Below are 20,501 nucleotides of genomic sequence, written 5' to 3' on the forward strand. Positions count from 1 at the left end.
ACTTATTGGTTTGTTTATGACGGTGACCGTTATAGGGAAGGAAGAGGGTGGTACAAGTTTCAGGTCGATAGGAAAGAAGAGGGTGGCCAAGCGGTGTTAAGAGGAGAAAAGGACCCACATTTTTCTTTATGATGACACATTGGTTTTTGGCAAAAAGTTATGGTTCAAAGATATATTAGGTGTTGAGCAATTCAAAGCCTTCTTAACCATTCAGAGGTTAATTTTGACGGTACCAAATGACTTGAATGTTGAACAATTAAAATGTTGTCTCTTAATAGAACCATTAAAGGACTTACCAGATAGCTTTAAGTTCACTTTAGGTGTGATTAGAAAAAATTTATTATTTTTTGTGCTAATATATTCTATTAGGTGTCAAACCCGTATATTACACGGGTTTATTAAAAATAAAAATTTAATATGAATATATATATAAACATTAAATATTTTATAAAAGAATGCTTTTCCGTAACAAAATGTAATCTTTTGAAGCATTTATGAAAAAAATCAAATCGTTTGGAGCATTTATGAGAATTTATTATCAAATTAATAGAATGACAACCTTACATATATATAACCTATTAGAATTTTTTGGAAATTTATTTTAAGAAAATTGAAATCCCCAAAAAATGACAAGTGAAAAATAATAATTTTAAAAATTCTAAAAAATTACATATGTCAAAATGAAGGAGAAGATGATAAGTGACAAAAGTATTTTCATTTATTAGGGAAGATATATATGATTAAAAAGCTTATTATTTCTGATGCTAATAAATAAAAGTAAATATTATCACACAAAATAAATAAATATTTAAATAAGGTAAATAACAATAACAATAAATAAATAAGTATTTGATACTTGCGCACCACGACTGAAGTGTGTGTCAAACCGAATAAATACGGGGTGCCTTAACCCTACCCGCTAACGAATTTCCAATTCTATCCTTTTTCTTTCATACTAGTCCTACCCGCACACACTCCCGGCCGTCGTTTCAATCAGCTTCCAGAAACCCTAACGCCATTGCAGATTCTTCCACACAACCTTCCCCTACAATGGCGGACGTGGATGCTACCATCTCAATCGACAATCCTGTGTCCGCTCCACCGGAGTCAGATGTTTTAAGCAAAAAGTGAGTTTTCATTACCGCTGCAACTATTTACTATCATTTCTTGTTCTAAAGCGACTCTAGGGTTTTATATTCATTGTTTGATTTTGATGAAGCGCTCGCAAGAAGGAGCTGAAGAACAAACAGAAGGAGGAAGAGAGGCGTCGCAAGGAAGAGGAGAAGGAGAAAAAGGTGAATTACGGTTGTTTTCAATTTAAAATTATAGACCGGTATAGCTTCGATTTTGTGTTCATCAGACTAAGCAAATATTTTCCCTATCCGTTTCAATTTATAAATTCATTTTCTAGCTCAATTTCTATCAAACCAGCAAATAGATAATTTTTTTTTGAACTGGGCAAGCTTAATGGACCTATTTTTTCTCAATCTTCCGTCTATTAATCTTCTATGAATCTACTATCCACATTCCTCGAACATTAATGATGTGAATCAAGTGGTTAGTCGACTATAAAAACCCATTTCAGAGGCTTAATAACTTAACTAGGTTCTTAGTTTTCAACCAATCGTGAATTTTCAATAATTACTGCACTGAGTATGAAGATAATGTGGCGTATTTCTTCTTTTAGTGGCTTCTGAAATTACAACTTTTTCCCTCTAAATTGACTACAATAGACCATCTTCTGTTATGCTGCATTATTGTATAAAGAAAGTGGCTATGTAATTGCCATGAGATAGTAACTATAATAGTTCATCAGACATTAGTATTATTGTGTGAAATTCGAAACACAATGCCAGATATTGCGATTGTTTGTATTTGTGAAGACCTAAATATCATCATGGCTTTGTGCATTTTACAGGCTGCTGCCATGCCAAAATCAGCTGTCCAAAAGCAGTCAGCTGCAGATGATGAAGACATGGATCCAACGGTATAATTGTTTTCTTAATTATTTATACTAGAGTTGTGTCTTAGTACTCATCTTTACTTGATTATCATACATGTCTCTTCTTTGGTTGCAGCAATATTTTGAAAATCGTCTGAAAACACTCGCTACTCAGAAGGCAGCAGGAATGAACCCCTACCCTCACAAATTCCATGTCTCCATGTCCATTCTTGAATACATAGAAAAGTATGAAAGTTTAAATAGTGGAGATCATCTGGAGGATGTTCAAGTTTCTTTGGCTGGTGAGTATGAGTCTAATACATGACCTCATCCACAAATTTCCTTCTTTATATTGATGTTGATAATTGTACTCTTGCAGGGCGGCTTATGAACAAACGATCTTCTTCATCAAAGCTCTTCTTTTATGACCTCCATGGTACTGGTGGAAAAGTGCAAGTTATGGCTGATGCAAGGTAACCCAAATTTAATATTACTTTGAAATTGCATATTACCTTTATATTCTTTTTAAATCTAAAAGCTATCTTTATTGCCAATTGGTTTTACAGGAGATCTGATTTGGATGAAGCTGAGTTCTCTAAGTACCATTCTAGTGTGAAACGTGGAGATATAGTTGGTATTGTTGGGTTTCCAGGTGTGCGATTTTTTTTTATTTTTTTTATTTTTTTTATTTTTATCTTTTAGTTCTACATTGTTTCTCATATTCTTTTTCTTTATTGGCAGGAAAAAGCAAGAGAGGTGAACTGAGCATTTTTCCAAAAACATTCATGGTGCTTTCTCATTGTCTTCATATGATGCCAAGGCAAAAGAGTGCAGCTGTTGCAGAGAACGCCAATGTGAAGGTAAAGCTTTGTTATATTGACCTATTTACCCCTATTTGTTGGGTCTTTTCTGACTTGGGTTTGTGTTCATTATCTTCAGAAAATTGATGCTTGGACTCCAGGAAGTGGCAGAAATCCCGATGCATATATTCTGAAGGATCAGGTATTTGACATATATAGATATACATATAGCCACTGTTGCATGCAATTTTTTCTTTGTTTCACATTTTAATTTATTTAATTATATTTTTTTTATTCTAGGAAACACGATATCGTCAACGTTATTTGGATCTGATGTTAAACTCGGAAGTCAGACATATATTCAAGACCCGGGCAAAGATTGTATCTTATGTTAGACGTTTTCTTGACAATCTTGATTTTTTGGAGGTAAATCACATTCCATTGTTGATTTGTTAAAAGACTAAAATGCCCCTATGACTGATGGACTTGACCATTGTTATTGAAGGTTGAAACTCCGATGATGAACATGATTGCTGGAGGGGCAGCTGCAAGGCCATTTGTGACCCATCACAATGACCTAAACATGAGGCTGTTTATGCGTATTGCCCCTGAACTTTATCTGAAGGAGCTTGTTGTTGGTGGATTGGAGCGTGTGTATGAGATAGGAAAACAGTTCAGGAATGAAGGAATTGATTTGACACATAATCCTGAATTCACCACGTGTGAATTTTATATGGCTTTTGCTGACTATAATGACTTGATGGAGATAACTGAACAACTCTTGAGTGGTAACTTTTATATTATTAGCGTAAATTACAAAAATGGTCCCTTTGTTTTTTGATTTTTTCCGTGTTTAGTCCAAAATTGAAACCTTTCGGCCTTTATCCTTGTCTCGAATTTTGTCCCCGAGACTTTTGGCTTCTGATTCTTGTTTCAAGGTTAGAGGGGGACCAAAATCGCTATGAAACCTTGAAATAAGGACCAAATTTGAAAAAGGGTTTCAGTTTTGGGGTAAACATGGTTAAAACCAGAATGCATAGGGACTGTTTTAGTAATAATTATTTTTATGGGCAAGTTTGTTAATAATGCATAATGAAACAGGCATGGTGAAGGAGCTAACAGGTGGATACAAAATTAAATACCATGCAAATGGGTTAGATAGTGACCCCATTGAAATTGACTTCACCCCTCCTTTCAGGTCATTACCTTACCTTACTAGCTTATAATTCATACAAGGGTTGAATCCAAAAATAACAACATATTTTCTTTTATTTGTTTATTGTACTTTGAAAATATCTACTTCTACTTAAGTTATATATAGCAATGTCATCTAAATACAAAGCAAGTGTTTTTTTTTTAATGTGATTGATATTTTACAGAAGGATTGATATGATTGGAGAGTTGGAGAAGATGGCAAATCTAAGCATACCAAAAGATCTAGCAGGTGATGAGGCCAACAAATATCTTGTTGAGGCATGCAAAAAGTTTGAAATCAAATGTCCTCCACCTCAAACAACCGCACGTTTGCTAGACAAAGTAATGATTTATTTGATTTAATCAAAATATATAATTTGTTTTTGTAGGATATGTGTTATTTATTTGATTAAATTTGTTGTTGTGTATTATTTAATTACACACAGCTGGTGGGACACTTTTTGGAGGAAACATGTGTGAACCCTTGTTTCATAATCAACCATCCTGAGATCATGAGTCCATTGGCCAAGTGGCACAGATCCAAACCAGGATTGACTGAACGTTTCGAGTTGTTCATCAACAAACACGAGGTAAATAAATGCTATTTTTGCAGATAACTTGAGTTTCCACTTTAACTATATTTTTTTTAAGAATCATTTGTTTTGATATTTGATTGTGTCAGCTTGCGAATGCGTACACCGAACTGAATGATCCAGTGGTACAACGCCAGAGATTTGCTGATCAATTAAAGGTAACGAGTGTGTGTGTCTGTGTTTTGATTATTATGATATATGTTGGAAGAAAAAAATATTGGTAAATTATTTATTAATCTTATTGTAAAATATTTTAGGATCGACAATCGGGAGATGATGAAGCCATGGCTTTGGATGAGACGTTCTGTACGGCTCTTGAGTACGGGTTGCCACCAACTGGTGGTTGGGGACTGGGTGTTGACCGGCTTGCTATGCTTTTGACCGATTCACAGAACATCAAGGTTTGTGGCTGGCTTTCTGCAGTTCTTACATCACATGTTACTTGTGTATTTTTCATTAATGTTTTGGAAACCAAACAAACAGGAAGTTTTACTTTTCCCAGCAATGAAACCACAAGACGAAGCACCTGTCAAAGGTACATTTTTTATTTTTTAAAACCATACAACAAATTCACTTTTTGTTTGTGTTATTGGGATATGATAAGTTTTACCAAGTAACAAATAATAATGAATTGCAGCTGCAGAAGTCGTGAAAAGTTGAGCTCACAAATCTATGTTCAGTTTTGAGGAGATTTTGATGATTGTCAAAAATTTGTGATGAATAGTTTGGACATAGTGATGATTGTTAGTGCTATTTTCATGGGATTCGGTCTTGTCTGGCCTTTACTTTACCAAATTTAAATATTACATCGTGTCCTGATTTTGAAGCTATTATGGAAAGAATTTATATTTATACTTTATATATTTATATTAGGCATTATGTGTGTGTAATTGTTTTGGTTGTTCTCCACTTTCTGAGATATTGTATATTTGTATGCATCACAAACATGCTGAACCTGCTAGCCTTCAAGAATCAAGATCAATTTAGGGGATTAGCATCCTAATTCATTAAGCCATGTTTTTTTTGGTTTAACCCATGAAGTCCATTCTGTTTTTTTCCCTGTTTAATTCTGGGCGGATAAACTGTCTGAAACGAAACTAATTAACTATTTGACCATTTTACATTCCAACAATTGTTTGTCACAATATCCATCAATTTTACCGTGAATGAGAATGAGAATATGAGATTCGGAGGAAAACAAAAAGAAGTGCAAATAGGTAAAAGGTAGGTGTCAATCTTAATAGATTAAGCTAGGTTTTTATTTATTAAGCCATAAGTCATTCGGTCCAGATTAAGTAAAAATACTATCACGTATAATGTGCTTAACTCATTAAGCTCATTAAGTAAAAAAGAAACAACCCTACCCCAGTACCCCTTAAATAACTGAACTTACGGTTTCAATCTATTGTTGTATGGTTGAAAAAATAGCCTGAATGCTCTAAAGATGTCAACTCATTTCACTTGAAATATATATAGGAAACACAAACAAAACTATATACTATATATATATATATATATATATATATATATATATATATATATATTTATAAAAAACTATGATAAAAACTCTCTTTGGTGAGATTTATAGCAAAAATATGAACATTACATGTTGTTTGTTAGTCTATCAATTGAACGGATGTGATAACAGGTATTTTTTCTCTGAGTTTCTGTGACAATGCAACACGAACTGTCATCACCCCTGCTGCAGGCCCACTGAGTCGGACTTTAACATTGTAGTCTTTGATTTCTACAAACTCCAGAATTCCACCACCTGTGCCTACCAAGTATGGCCTAATCTCTGCAAGTATCTGCAATCTCAAAAAAATCTTGGTTAGCTCAACATTTTACATGAATTTCAATGCTTAATAAAAGACCCTTGTTTTTGGATTTGGTAAAGGGTGATTGTAATTGTATTCATACAAATACCTTTTCAACATTCTCCTCATTCAAATCGAGTCCGGTTTCTGTATCAATGAGTTGCTCAACATCCATAATTTCAGGAATTTTATCTCTGAGTCGAGTCTCGATTCCCATTTTGAGTGTCATTGTTGAACTGGGACAGGAGCCACATGCACCTTGGAGTTTAAGGACAACAACAAGACCATCAATCTCATGCAACACAACATTCCCTCCATCCGCCATAAGTCCAGGCCTCACCTCATCCAATACCTTCTCCACATTCTCTTCCGTTAATGGAAGAACACAAACAAACCCTACAAACAGATTAAATTTGAGAAAAAAGATTCATACCCGCAATCGATAAAAATGAAGAAGTTGAGAATTTATATGAAAATTACGGTTTTGACCTAAAAAGTCAAAGTTTTGGAAGAGAAGATAAGCCTAGAAAACTTGTTCCATTCATGATTTATGAATTTCAGTGGATGAGATGAAATAAAGATGTCGAATTTTCAGTTTCTTTGTATCCACAAAATTTCTACATTGCTATACCTCGTTCGAATGGTTAGATACAAGAAATAAGCAATCCACTTTCATTTCTATGTATAATAGTAGTATTTTACTTTGAAAAATCATAATTGGGTAGATATTTCAAAGTATAATATCCTAATAAGAAAAAGAACAAAATTGAGAGTACAATGCTATAATTTGTAAAATTCTGAAAGTACAATGCGTTGATAAGAAAAAAGGTTAATATACAACTTTGTAATATTAGGATACTATAATATGTAAATAAATGAAAGTAAGTTGTTATTTCTTGGCTTTAGCCCTTCAAATGCTTATGCAATTTGACTTCTAAAGCTTTAAACATATAATACAAACTTTTTGTATGGCTTCAAGCTAAAACTTGACGATTATATTTATATGTAACTGTGATAAGATTAAAAGTGAAATGCACATAATAACAATCTAGTTTGGGTCAATTCTTACTTTAACATAATGTCCTTTTTTACACATAATCTTAAGATACTTTATTTTTCTTACATTTTTGGTGATGTACTTCTGCTACTTATTCAAAGTAACAACATGTTTTAAAATAGACCGAGAAAAGAAGAGTGACTGTTGCTTAAAAAGCATGAAGTAATTGTTGATCATTCATCCTTGTAAAATTAAAGTTTTATTGCTTCATATGGCAACATACTTTCTCACAACGTACTTTTAAATTTTACCAAATAGCATCATACATTCAAAACCAGTTACATTGTTTACTTAAGAATCCTATATATTAGATTACATAGCATTTTAAATTACGCATTTACCCCTAATCAACCATACAAATTACTAATCCTCAACACTTTATTACATTGCAAGTTCATGGGAGGGAGTATGGTGTACCTAAACGCTTTCTTAGTCGTCGTCTGGTAGAATCTATTCGGAGAAATTGGTTTATGTGGAATTCTCCACTCAAAAATGACTTCTGTTTCGACAAATATGATCCCTGATTACAGAAGCAGAAACAGAAATGGAACAAAGCTTCGTAACCAATTTCTAGTAAAAATGGAAAAGGTTTAGCGAAATGAGCAGAAATCGGTACCTCTCTGGGGAGGAAAACGTGTGAAGGAGAAGGTTTATCGTCTGATGAATAACAACAGATAGATGTTGAAGAAGATGGTGTTGATTTCAAACATCTTGTTTGAGTGGCGATTGCACCCATTAGTTTTGCTCGATCAATAATGAAATTACTGGGATTCGATTTCGATTGAAAACGGTTGATGAGAGACTGTTGATATGATTATGACGAAATCAAATTCGAATTTTTATGGATTTGGAGAGGCATTTTCCTCCCGCATATCTGTGGACAGAAACTCATCTTCAAATGTTTAGCTTCTTTTCCCCTCATCGACACGGATAGGATAATACATTTTCAGTAGGAAAAAGTAAATTTAAAAACATTTATATTTTGAAAAATTGAGAAATCTAAGGGTGCGTTTAGTTGCGGAAAAATGGGCCGTTTTTCGGAAAAAATTTCCAAGAAAAATGAGAATTTTGAAAACGCGTTTAGTTCGTCTATTTTTCTAAATTTTAATTTTCCGTTTTCTAAAATTACAAAGAAGTTGAAATTTTTTGGAAAACTGATAATCATTGTTTTCCATATTTTTCTAATTCCAAAATTTTTCTAAAATATAAACACACACTCACTCCCACCCCATCCACCTCTACCTACCCCCACCCCCCACACACACATACATACCCACCCACACACACACCCACCCACCCACCTTCATACACACACACACACACACACACCAACCCACAAACACACCCACACACACACACACCCACCCACAAACACACACACACACATACATACCCACCAATGCACCCACACACACACAAACACACTCACACACATACCCACCCACACCCCCACAAACACACACCCACACACACACACACACACAAACCCACCCCTACCCCCACCCCCACCCTCATAGACACACACACCCACACACACACAAACCCACATCTACCCCCACCCCCACCCTCACAGACACACACACCCACACACACACAAACCCACACCTACCCCCACAAACACACACATACACACACACAAACACATACTCGCACCCCCACCCACCCAACACCACCACCACAATCACCGACCTACCATCACCATCACCACCACCACCACCACCAACCTGTCACTACCACCACCACCACTACCACCGCTGCCGCCGCCATCACCACCACTAACACAATTGCCGCCGCCACCACCATCGCATGTCATCACCACCACCGCCGCCGACCCGCTACCGTCACCGCCGCCACCCACACCCTACCACCGCTACCGTTTTCTAAAAATGAAAACCGATAAAAAAATACACATCTAAACACGTTTTCTAATTTTCTAAAACTGAAAATGAAAAATGAATAAGTTTAACTAAACGCGTTTTCTAAATTTTTCAATGAAAAATAAAAACGGAAAACGAAAATCGAAAAGGGAAAACAAAAAACGGAAAATGAAAATTGTTTTTCCGTAACTAAACGCAACCTAAGGTTCTATCGTTTACGGAAAATAGTTTTCATTTTCTTTTCATTTTCTGTTTTTCATTTTCCTTTTCGGTTTCCGTTTTTCATTTTCATTTTTCATTGGAAAATTTAGAAAACGCGTTTAGTTGAAACTTATTCATTTTTCATTTTCAGTTTTAGAAAAATAGAAAACGCGTTTCGATGCGTATATTTCTATCAGTTTTCATTTTTAGAAAACGGTAGCGGTGGTAGGATGGGGATGAGGGCAACGATGGGGGGCAGTGGTGGTGGTGGCGGCGGTGGTGGTGGTGATTGCGGCAGCGGTGGTGATGCTGGTGATGGGGCAGTGGTGGTGGTGATGATGATGGTAGGTCGGTGATTATGGTAGTGGTGTTGGGTGTGTGTGTTTATAGGGTGGGGGTGGGTGTGGATGTGTGTTTGTGTGTGAGTGGGGTTGGGGTGGGTGTGTATTTGTGTGTGTGTGTGTGGGGGGGGGGGGTAGGTGTGTGTTATGTGTGTGTGTGTGTGTTTGTGGGAATGGGCTTGGGAGTGGGTGGGTAGGTGTGTGTGTGTGTGTCTTTGTTTGTGGGGATGGGCTTGGGAGTGGGTGGGTGTGGGTAGGTAGGGGTGTGGTGGGTTGGAGGTGTAGAAGTGGGGTAAGGTAGAGGTGGAAGTGAGTGTGTGTTTATATAATAGAGAAAATTTGGAATTAGAAAAATGTGGAAAACAATAATTATTGGTTTTCCAAAAATTTCTAACTTCTTTGTAATTTTAAAAAACTGAAAATTTTCATTTTCCGTGAAAAATTTAGAAAAATAAACGAACTAAACGCGTTTTCAAAATTTTCATTTTTCTTGAATTTTTTTTTTTAGAAAATGGTCCATTTTCCGCAACTAAACGCACCCTAACCATTTTTCAATATTTTAAAAACAATAACCATTTAAAAAAAATGACCATAAGGTCCGAAACGGGTTATTCTGGACATGTTTTTCGAAAATGGTCACGTTTATAAGATCCGACCTGACCCGGTTTTGTGGTCCCTATAAATTTCGTTTTAGAGTTAATTTATACGATTTCATTTATTCCGGAGACCGTTTCGAACCTACATTCCGAAGACGTTTCAAACCTAATAAATCACAAATTTCTTCTTCGTGAGGCGAAGAGATTCACTTTTTTATATGTAAGTTTATAATTATATGTCTTTAATGCAGATTGTATGTTAACATCGGCATAATTTATGTAATTATATAGGTTTTTATGTGATTTTTAGTGGTTTAAAGGTGATTATATGATTACATTTACTTATATATGTATATCACATCAAAAAATCTTACAAATATAATCATTTTGACTCGTCCGGAATGAATCCAAAATCTGTAAAATACCTCCGGTATACTAAGAACTTGTCCGGAATACAACGAACAGTTCCAGAATATAAATATGGATTCTTATTTCCCGAAATCCATATCCGGAAAAGGATTCCAAATTTTTTGATCCGAAATAGTGGTTTGTACTGTGTATTCCGAAATCTTGTCCGAAACATACATGCTAAATTGCCTTATTGATGTTTCTTTTGATTATAGCATGACAAAACATATGAAACGGTTGCAACTAAAACATGCGGGCCTGAACTTGGGTGGGAAATCATGGCTTGTTAACAAAACCGAGGAGTTTGTGCGACCATGTTTAAGCAATCATGTTTTGGTGATTATGTGAACATGCCGATGGGTGTGGAATGTCATCCTTTACTCTGTCACTATCTTATATGCAAGGAATATACTACAATGATCCAGTTGACCTATAAGAGCTTTTATTTCCATTACACGATTATCGGGGTTGCTTCGACAGGAAAGCATTTTGCTTGATTACCAGGTTGTGGTTCGAGAACTATTCCACCCCCCCCCCCCCCCCCCCCCCCCCGGGTTCTGATTTGGCACAGTTTAAGAAAAAATAGAATATATTTTACTGGGGTAAACACGAAAGTTTAGAAAGTCGAGGGGATGAAAATGATATTTTAGAAAGTTTAAAAACTAGGAGGTAAAAGTGACATTTTACAAAGTTGAGGGATCGTATCTGTTGGTGGATGGGGCAAACATTAAAGTTTAGAAAGTCGGGGGTGAAAGTGACATTTTAAAATTTTGAAGGGTGGTAGGTATAGAAAAATTAGATTATATATACTACAAAAGGTAAATACCAAAGTTTAGGAAATAAAGCGGTAAAAATGACATTTTAGAAAGTTCAAAGTTTGAGAGGGTTGAAATGACATTTTACAAAGTAGAGGGTGCAAAAGTAGGTATGAAATTTAAAACCGAAAAACCGAAACGGAACCGATATAACCGGAATATGCTAAATATATATTTTTAAGCCATTTTATATTTGTTATCTAGTTTATCAAATTGTTTTTACCAAATGCTATTATTTTATCATCTACAAGCTAACGTTAAACACAACCGTAATCAAACAACCATATTTGATAAACATTCAAATACCCATCCAACTTATCATGTCACATGACTAGTTTAAGTTTAAAGCCTTTAATTTTCTGTAACCATTGTCCCCTTATACTATCATAAAAGATAAAACTCACAGTATATAATGAACCCAACATGACCTCATAATCTCATATCAATCCTTAATATATAATGAACCCAACATGACCTCATATCAATCCTTCTATGTATATTTTCTTCAAAAATGTTTTTTTATTTTTATTTTTATATCAACCATGCCTATTAAACCATTCCATATTCGCCTTTTGTTTTGTCCACTCCTGTTTGGCATTGGTATGGCCATTGCCATTACAATGGTTACAACATTATTTTCCACTTCCCCTGCTAAAAAGTGAATACGAGACTGTTATTTAGAACTACTCAAACAACGTAGTTTTTAAAACCACTAAAAATGATGTTTTGAGTAAAAAATAATGTTTTTTAAAAAGAAATGATGTAACCGGCCGCTTAAAATGACATAATTTTGTGGTTATGGGTTTAGTGAAAAGTAGGTGGTTTTATGGTTGAACATAATTATATATTATATATACCTGTACATGATGATATTAAACATCCGATTTTCCTTCAACTGCTTTAACAAACTATGTGAGGGTCGAGCTTCCCACTGCAATAGCTTGAATGAACAACCAAAAGTTGTTGCCTCCCTTTCCATTCCTCTCCAAGTTTCAATGTAATTGGGTATTCCACTGCTGCAGCCTCCACACAAAGCATATGCTTGTATTCATCATCTCCAAAATCAGGCATAGCCTTCGCCTTCTTATCCCATGGATTCCAAACCCCTACAAAATATATATATATCATTTCATTACCCATGCAAACAAATTTTTCCAAAAAATTTCTGCACATTGTTGTTAGAGTCTCAACAGTCAGAGTATTTGAAAATTTTCATGATCTTACCAGCATCAGGAAGGCCATCTTTCCGAATGACAAATGTGCGTTTCTTTTCATGATCAATGATTGCAATCTTTGTTGGTGTGCTCAGGTAAACCTTGTCAATCTGATAATAAATAACCCTACATAAGCCTCTAACCATGGAAAAGAGTTTCAAGAAACAAAAATCATTACTTCTGATTCAAAAGTTATTGCATCCCCTTGTTCTGTAAATCGCTCCCGATTCTGCAAATTGTCAAGATAATCCAGCGTCTCCAATCCTTCTACACGGATTTCACTGAAACAAGACAATCAAATCTTGTTTGAAAACACAGCTACACCATGCTATTGGGAACAATTAAGATGATGCAATAATAAAAAAAAAAACATGATATTAAGTCGATTTGATAGGAACTAATATAGACCAAATTCTAACATGATTATATGTAATATATACAGGGAAAAGATTGAAAAAACTTAATATACCTGATATCTGAAACAGAAAAATAAGTTTTATATGCAACAGTGAAAGAAAATGGTTTTCCATCTGTGTTTGTATTTCTGACACGAGATGTTAACAGCAAGTCTCCAACAGGTCCAAGACTAACCCTCAATCGGTATTCAAAGCTACAAAATAACAAAATGTAGTTTGAATTGAAGCATCTGAAAGACGTGTAAATAACATAATTAAGAATGTCTAGTAGACAAAAGGGGTGCAATTAAGATCACCTGTGAGGCCATGTCTTCAAATCATCTTCAGTGGACTTGAAAATCAAGTCAATGAAAACTCTATTTGTGGGATTAGTGGGGAAGGGAGGGGGGTCATTGTCAACACTCCATAATCTGTTTCTTGCAAATCCATGTAGTTCAATAGAGCCTACATTTGAGAACTGCATTCATGAAGAAAGTCTCATGTCTATGATAAAAAAATAAATAAAATATTGAAATAGCCAAAAGACAAGGAGTCACACATACGTGAGGGAAGCATATAGGAATTCCCCCTCGTATTGGATTTGGGGGCGTGAAGGTTGCCTGCAATGTAAGGTAACCATTCGTTTCTAAATATTATGGAAGATAACACAAGGTACAAATACATTCAAGTTATATAATGTATAGTACCTTATTACTCATAAATAGCAACTCTTCACCTTGCTCATTTTTCCAAGATGTCACATGTCCCCCATAAAGATATACCTTTAAATGACAAACAGCAAAAAGCACTAAGGACATAAGTCCACATTCAACTACAGAAAGAGTAAATCCATCTAATCACATGTTTGCAGCATGTATATATAATTACACAATTTATTTGTACAGAACAATGTCTGGTACACCATGTTATGTGTCTTTCTCTTGAGGAGGTCAAGAATCATCAAGAGTTGCAGATACTTTCTGTTCATCAGCATTTGGGTATCAATGGCAGGTAGAGGATATTGCTATTGCCCGAGAGTTGTAGGAAATTAAAAAGTGTATGCATGATCTATAATACATAAACCATTTTATAACTTGTTATTGCACCATAGCCATCGCATAAAGAGGCCAAAATAACCCTGTGCTTATGAATGGAACTCTTATAATGCAAGCCAATAGATCAAAACTTTCGTCTATCAAATATACATATGAAATACACGATTCACACATTGCCAGAACCAGAAAGAACGAAAATACACATACACCTGGATGATTTTAAACATGAATTCCTCCTAAAAACAAGAATGCGCATCTAGATTCAATTGCAGAATCGTCACATATTAACCTAATACGACGTAATCTACGTTTCATAATTCATACGCTAGATGATCATCATTACGAATAATATTGTATATCAAATCAATCAACAATGCATGAAGAACAGGACACATACCACAAAATGATAGTAAGCGTAGAGGAATTGGAAGGAAATAGTTGGATCAATTATTAAGTTTACGGACCTCAACAGAACTGCCGTGGTGTTGATGGAGGACAACTTTTTGGAGGCCATTAATGCCATCAATGATCTCAACAGATCGGTTGCCGGAGGTGGAAATCTCTTCCGTCATTCGTCAAATTGCGTTTATAATAATCTAGTGGGAAATCTCACAAGAACACCACTATATTTATGTGTTTATGAATCTCTTGTAAGAAACCGTTTCGCTCTCTTCTTCTCCGATAGCGATTAGAAATTGGCCAACTTCCTTCCTCCGTAAATTTACGATAAATAATATGTATTTTTGGATATATTTATTTTATATGACTAAATTGAATAGATTATAATGTATTTTTATAATTGATTTTTTTTAATATACCAATCATACCAACAATTAACGGACCACATTTTCAAGCATGCCCTAATAATATGTTGGGGTAAATGAAAAAATAGTAATGTATAGACGTTTTGTATATCTTGTTATATTTATATTTTCAAATTAACTTTTTAGAGCATTGTGATTTGAATATATATTATTATAGGTTTATTTAACCCGATTTAAAAGATAGCAAGTTATCAATTGATATAATGAGATGTATTTTTAAAATAAAACGGTTTCATAATAATAATCTAAAAATACAATGTTGTATAAGAAACAAAAAAATACAATGAAAACTTTGAAAACCAAGCACACTCATATAAGATAGAAAGAGGTAGATATGGAGAGCCATGCCTCCATATGGAGAAAAACGATTGTGTCACAAAGATTACCTCTAACTCGTGTTAAAGAAAAATATAATGAAAACTTTGAAAACTATATTGTTTTTTTTTTTGTTTTTTTTTTCTTCGTATAGTCCTTTATAAAATGTTCAAATACATATAGTTTTTTCCCAATTTATGCCCAAATGCATTTAAACAAATACGATGTTTTCTACAAAATTTAGTATTTATTTTTCAATGGCAAACAATGTGCAATTTATTAAGTTTCTTAACAATACAGAAATGTATATCATTTTAATCGAATCTTATGTAAATAAAAAACTATTGTATTGTTGAATGGACACTTTTTACATTTACTTGCTATGACTAGCTAGTTGAAAGTCCAAAATAGTTTTGCTACCTTCATCGGTATTTTTGCAGAATCAGTATTATTAATTTCAAATAATGAATAATCATGAGTAAAAGTATTATTCAGTAAAATTCAAAGTATCATTCATATCCACTAACAAAAATAAACATATCCGGTATCCACGATTTGACCATCTATAACTTTCGTGTTATATTTCTTTCTATCTCACACTAGAGTGTCTCTTAAATTTCTGGTGATGAAATGCATTATATATCCACAACCTACTGAGATGTTACTTTGAAAATTTTAGTATAAATTATTGTTATGATAACATTTAATAAATTTGAAATTATTTAAATGTTATTAATAACTTAAAAATAAAGTAATTCACGTATATGTTAAAATTTTAATAATAATTTTTTGTAAACAAATGAAAAAAGCAAAAAGTGAGACAGATTCGCCGTATACATGTCTCGCGTTAATGAATAAAATGACAACACTTTCATGTTAAATCAGTTATACAAAAACTAATGCACCAGCCGGGAATCGAACCCGGGTCTGTACCGTGGCAGGGTACTATTCTACCACTAGACCACTGGTGCTTGATGCTTTAGATCTTCCGTCTTACCTATAAATCCTATTTACCAGGGATGTAGTAAATTGGTTTCAACACATACGTTACTTTCGTTACCCTAAAAACGTTGTAACCTTTTTCATTTTTCATTTATGTCTTTTCTTGATTTCCACCGTGTATTTTGATTCCGATTAATTTTATTGTTCTTTTTTTAGAACTGACATAAATATATTTAAAAAATTAGCAAGAATTTAACAAAAATTAACAAAGTTATAGAAACAAAAGACCGGTCATGCAGGCATCCAATCCAACTAAAGTTACATATTTTTAATTCTTTTGCTAATCCAAAAATTGAAAATTGTCTTCTTTTTTTCTTTTTCTTTTTTTAAATTTATTTATATGGTTTTACCGCTACAAAAACGCTACAAAAACACAATGTTGTTTCCAATCGCATCAAAACATTTACTTTGACCGCCATTAACCTTCATATTGTCCGTCCACAAGATCCACCTATCCATAATTATGAGAGGGGCACACACCCCACCATCTCGCAATCCGTTTTGTTTGTTTGTTTTTTTGAGTAAATTACACGAATGGTCCCTATTGTTTGAGATAATTTATGTGTTTGGTCCCTAATTTTTTTTTAACTCGAAGGTTTTTCATGTTTGTTTTTTGTTGCACGCTTAGTCCCTGAATTACCTAAAAAGACTATTTTGTCATTGATTTAAATAAACGCACCCCAACCCACCCTCATCTCACATTATCTTATCTAAAAAAACTATTTTAATTTATTTAAATAAGGGCATAATAGTCATTTTAGGTAAGACAAGGACCAAACGCATAACAAAAACAAATAGTAGGGACCTTCCGAGTTAAAAAAATAAATTAGGGACCAAACACACAAATTACTCTAAACCATAGGGACCATTCGTGTAATTTACTATTTTTTTTTTGGAAAATCTCTTTTTGGCCACTTTTGTTTACAGCGGACAAAAGTTTCCTTCGTAGATTGTTTGACTTTTAGAATACCACAAACGTCAAAACATCTATGCATCCTCCTCTCCAAAAAGACATGGTTCAATGTCTTTCAAAACTCACAAACGTCTCCTAAAAAAAATGTTGATTTGAAAAAATAGGTTAAACAAAATATGATCTTATCTAAACGCTTTTACCTGCTATATTTGCTACTCCATCGTTGGACCACCAGAGGACCGTCACCACTACGCCAATGCACCACGACACCGTCGTTGAACGTCGGCACACCATATCGTTGCAAGATAGTTGCATGTTCGATTTTTCCCTTGAAATCGGTTTATATTCCTTAAGGATGCGTTTGGTTGTGGAAAACTATTTTCATTTTCCAAAAAAATGTTTTAAGAAAATAGATTTGGGTTTTTATTTTCAATTTTAAATAATTTTTTTAGAAAATACGTTTGGTTGGAAACGGTGGAGTTTTCATTTTCCATGTTTGAAATTCAGAAAACTTTGGAAAAATGATAATTTTCATTTTTTTAGAAAACTTTGGAAAACTGAACGAACCAAACACGTTTTCAAAATTTTTGTTTTTCTTGAAAAACTGAAAAAAAATTCCAAAGCTAAACGCACCCTAATGTTTTCACCATTCCCCATTAGAGCAATAAAAGATAGGTACCCTTTGGGTGTATGATAGTACCGTAGGCCCAAATGTTTATTTATTTATTTTAATTTCATCACTAGTGAACGGTGACCCATCAAAAGAAAACTGATCAAAAGGAAGGGATTTAAAGAGTGTCGACTAAATAACAAGTCTAACCAAATTCAACCGCTTAAACATACTTTCATAATATGTTAAAAGAAACTCTTTTTTTAAAGAGTAATATACAAGCCAAACCATAACATGTTATACTCCATAACAAAGATAGGAAATCTATAAACGGGTGTGTTATTAAACCAAAAACCCTACACTGTTTTGAGATACAAATCATTCACAAAGAATAATCAAAGTTCGTAACCATTTCTGGAAACAAAACTCAACAAGAACTTGCATACAAACTCAAAAATAAGAAAACAAACGTCTAAATTGAAACCAAGATTAAAGAAACTTGTATACAAAATACCACTGAAAATATGAAGAAGACCATAGAGTTTCTCTCTCTGAACAAAAGACTTCTAAAGCTTTGTTTAAGTTGAAAAATTATGAATGAATCCAAATTAGGGGTTGCATGATAGTTTTTGATTGAGACATAAGCCTGATTGAATCTACATTCGACTGATACTGTTTGATTATGTGTTTGATTGATTATGTTAAATGATGAAAATGACCATTTTACCCTTCTGTTCTATTTGCAACTCAACATACATTTGTTTATAACAAAAAAAGAGATGCAACATCCCAACATAAAACAATATAAATTCATCTTTTTCTACATTAATACAATCGTAAATATCAAAATAATAGTAGAAACTTCATCTAACAACGATTTATCACCAACAAACACACATGTATATGACAAAAAAATGCAGTTCAATTTAAACAAGTGGATTTTTTCCCTTTTAAGATATATTCAAAGATAAATAATAAAACATGGCTAACCAAATCAAAATGATAACTTAATACCTAGCTTGTATTTATGCATCAAGGTTGACATTGATAATTCTAAGATGCGTGTGTTGGTTCTACACCATTACAATCATCATAATGTTGAGATAGACCTGGTTTGAGCTATGTTACTCAACATTAACTTAAGATTGAGGAGCAACACAATCGCTAGCAATTTTAAGAACTTGAAGAATTTCATCATTATGACATGTGCCAACAAGATTCTTATCTATGGTGCTCTTAATTCGTCCCGAGCTCAAGAGTTTGTTTACCCAATCGACTAAATTATCTTTAAACCCTTCTTCAGAAGCATTGACTTCAAGGGTTTTTGCCCTGTTGCCACTTCCATGAGTACAACACCAAAACCATAAGTATCAACTTTCTCAGAACCATACTCATTACAAATGTAATTCTCACTTGGTTGATCAGAAGATTAAGTCAGACCTCTTTTTCAAAATCCACATTTCTTGCATCATAATCCTCATGAAAGAATATAACATAAGAGGTAACATTATAAATTGATTCAGCTCCTCTTTTTCAAAACCTTCAATCTTTAAGCTTGTACACTTTTAGTCCTCAATTGCAGCAAACTACTCTTCCAGCCCTCCTATTTCATGCCACTTATCAAATACAACCAACATACAAATTCCTTTAGTCCTTAAAGTCTTTTGTATTTTGCACATAAAGTCACGAACTTCAACTTCTTCATCTATATTTCTTTTACAAATAATCCTACAAAAGAAATTAACACAATTTGTTATTAAACTATTATTTTCCAGGACAAGCTAGATTGGAAATTAACAAAAATTAAAATAATTTGATTCTAATGTTCTTGATGGATTGGTAAACTTATTTTCATTTATCTAGGGAAAATGCCAATGTAGCACAATCAATTATTTTCATTTATCAGATTTGGTCACTAAACTATTTTTTGCGCAATAAGTCATTAAACTTACAAGTTACATGCCAATTAAGTCACATATACCAAATTACCGATCCTACGTGCAGGTGTGACGCGTCGAGGAAGTTTAATGACTTTGCATAAAAAAATAGTTTAGTGACCAGATCGGGTAAATAACAATAACTGATTATGCTTAATCTTTTCAATAACATTAATTAGACATTGTTATTTAGATAGACCCCACCCACATAATTCTAACCTTATTCTCTTTCTCATGAACAGGACCTTCAACAGAGTCGGACCAACACAACTTTCCTATTTTATTTTGTTCATTCTTCTCTGGTGGCACACGAATGAAGACATATTTCTTGTCACCGGCAAGAGTGAACTACGTCGTCGCCGTTACCGACACGAGCAACACACGGGCAACACACCACTGCCCTTCACGGAAACCATTGTACACGTCGATTTCAACTCTGATTCAATAGTCATAGGGACGATTCAACTCCAACTTCGTCTACGTCAAAGGTGTAAGCCAAAACCTGATTCCGCTAAACGATGTTTCTTTCTTGTTTCCGACGAATTACACATGATTTCGCTAAAAGATTTAACTCTAACTTCGTCTTAGTCTACGT

At 34.0% G+C, this 20,501-nt stretch overlaps 3 protein-coding genes and 1 non-coding gene across 4 annotated transcripts; 1 reads left to right on the forward strand and 3 right to left on the reverse strand.

Annotated features, from left to right (window-relative positions):
- Window positions 1–907: 907 nt before the first annotated feature.
- Window positions 908–5,388, forward strand: LOC145124618 (lysine--tRNA ligase, cytoplasmic-like). Its single transcript, XM_079060028.1, has 17 exons — window positions 908–1,127; window positions 1,220–1,295; window positions 1,919–1,987; window positions 2,079–2,244; window positions 2,322–2,415; window positions 2,509–2,594; window positions 2,684–2,802; window positions 2,882–2,944; window positions 3,043–3,168; window positions 3,248–3,530; window positions 3,844–3,940; window positions 4,122–4,278; window positions 4,383–4,526; window positions 4,619–4,687; window positions 4,787–4,930; window positions 5,013–5,064; window positions 5,167–5,388. The coding sequence occupies exons 1-17, from the start codon at window positions 1,051–1,053 to the stop codon at window positions 5,187–5,189; spliced, it is 1,845 nt and encodes a 614-aa protein (XP_078916154.1). The 5' UTR covers window positions 908–1,050; the 3' UTR covers window positions 5,190–5,388.
- Window positions 5,389–6,086: 698 nt separating this feature from the next.
- NFU3 (NFU domain protein 3) lies at window positions 6,087–8,342 on the reverse strand. Its single transcript, XM_079058493.1, has 4 exons — window positions 8,020–8,342; window positions 7,821–7,923; window positions 6,456–6,742; window positions 6,087–6,337 (listed from the first exon to the last, which is right to left on the reverse strand). The coding sequence occupies exons 1-4, from the start codon at window positions 8,137–8,139 to the stop codon at window positions 6,146–6,148; spliced, it is 702 nt and encodes a 233-aa protein (XP_078914619.1). The 5' UTR covers window positions 8,140–8,342; the 3' UTR covers window positions 6,087–6,145.
- Window positions 8,343–11,996: 3,654 nt separating this feature from the next.
- On the reverse strand, window positions 11,997–15,014 carry LOC145124882 (putative glucose-6-phosphate 1-epimerase). Its single transcript, XM_079060363.1, has 9 exons — window positions 14,770–15,014; window positions 13,958–14,032; window positions 13,814–13,870; window positions 13,568–13,728; window positions 13,325–13,465; window positions 13,034–13,136; window positions 12,866–12,965; window positions 12,499–12,747; window positions 11,997–12,292 (listed from the first exon to the last, which is right to left on the reverse strand). Exons 1-8 carry the CDS (start codon window positions 14,875–14,877, stop codon window positions 12,542–12,544), a joined length of 951 nt encoding a protein of 316 aa, XP_078916489.1. The 5' UTR covers window positions 14,878–15,014; the 3' UTR covers window positions 11,997–12,292; window positions 12,499–12,541.
- A 1,330-nt stretch (window positions 15,015–16,344) lies between these two features.
- On the reverse strand, window positions 16,345–16,415 carry TRNAG-GCC (transfer RNA glycine (anticodon GCC)). Its single transcript has one exon. It is a non-coding gene; the product is annotated as a tRNA-Gly (tRNA).
- Between the last annotated feature and the right edge of the window lie 4,086 nt (window positions 16,416–20,501).

The sequence above is a fragment of the Lactuca virosa genome, chromosome 7, assembly GCF_052849685.1.
Source record: "Lactuca virosa cultivar CGN04683 chromosome 7, Lactuca_virosa_CGN04683_v6, whole genome shotgun sequence".
In the NCBI taxonomy this organism is placed as follows: domain Eukaryota; kingdom Viridiplantae; phylum Streptophyta; class Magnoliopsida; order Asterales; family Asteraceae; genus Lactuca; species Lactuca virosa.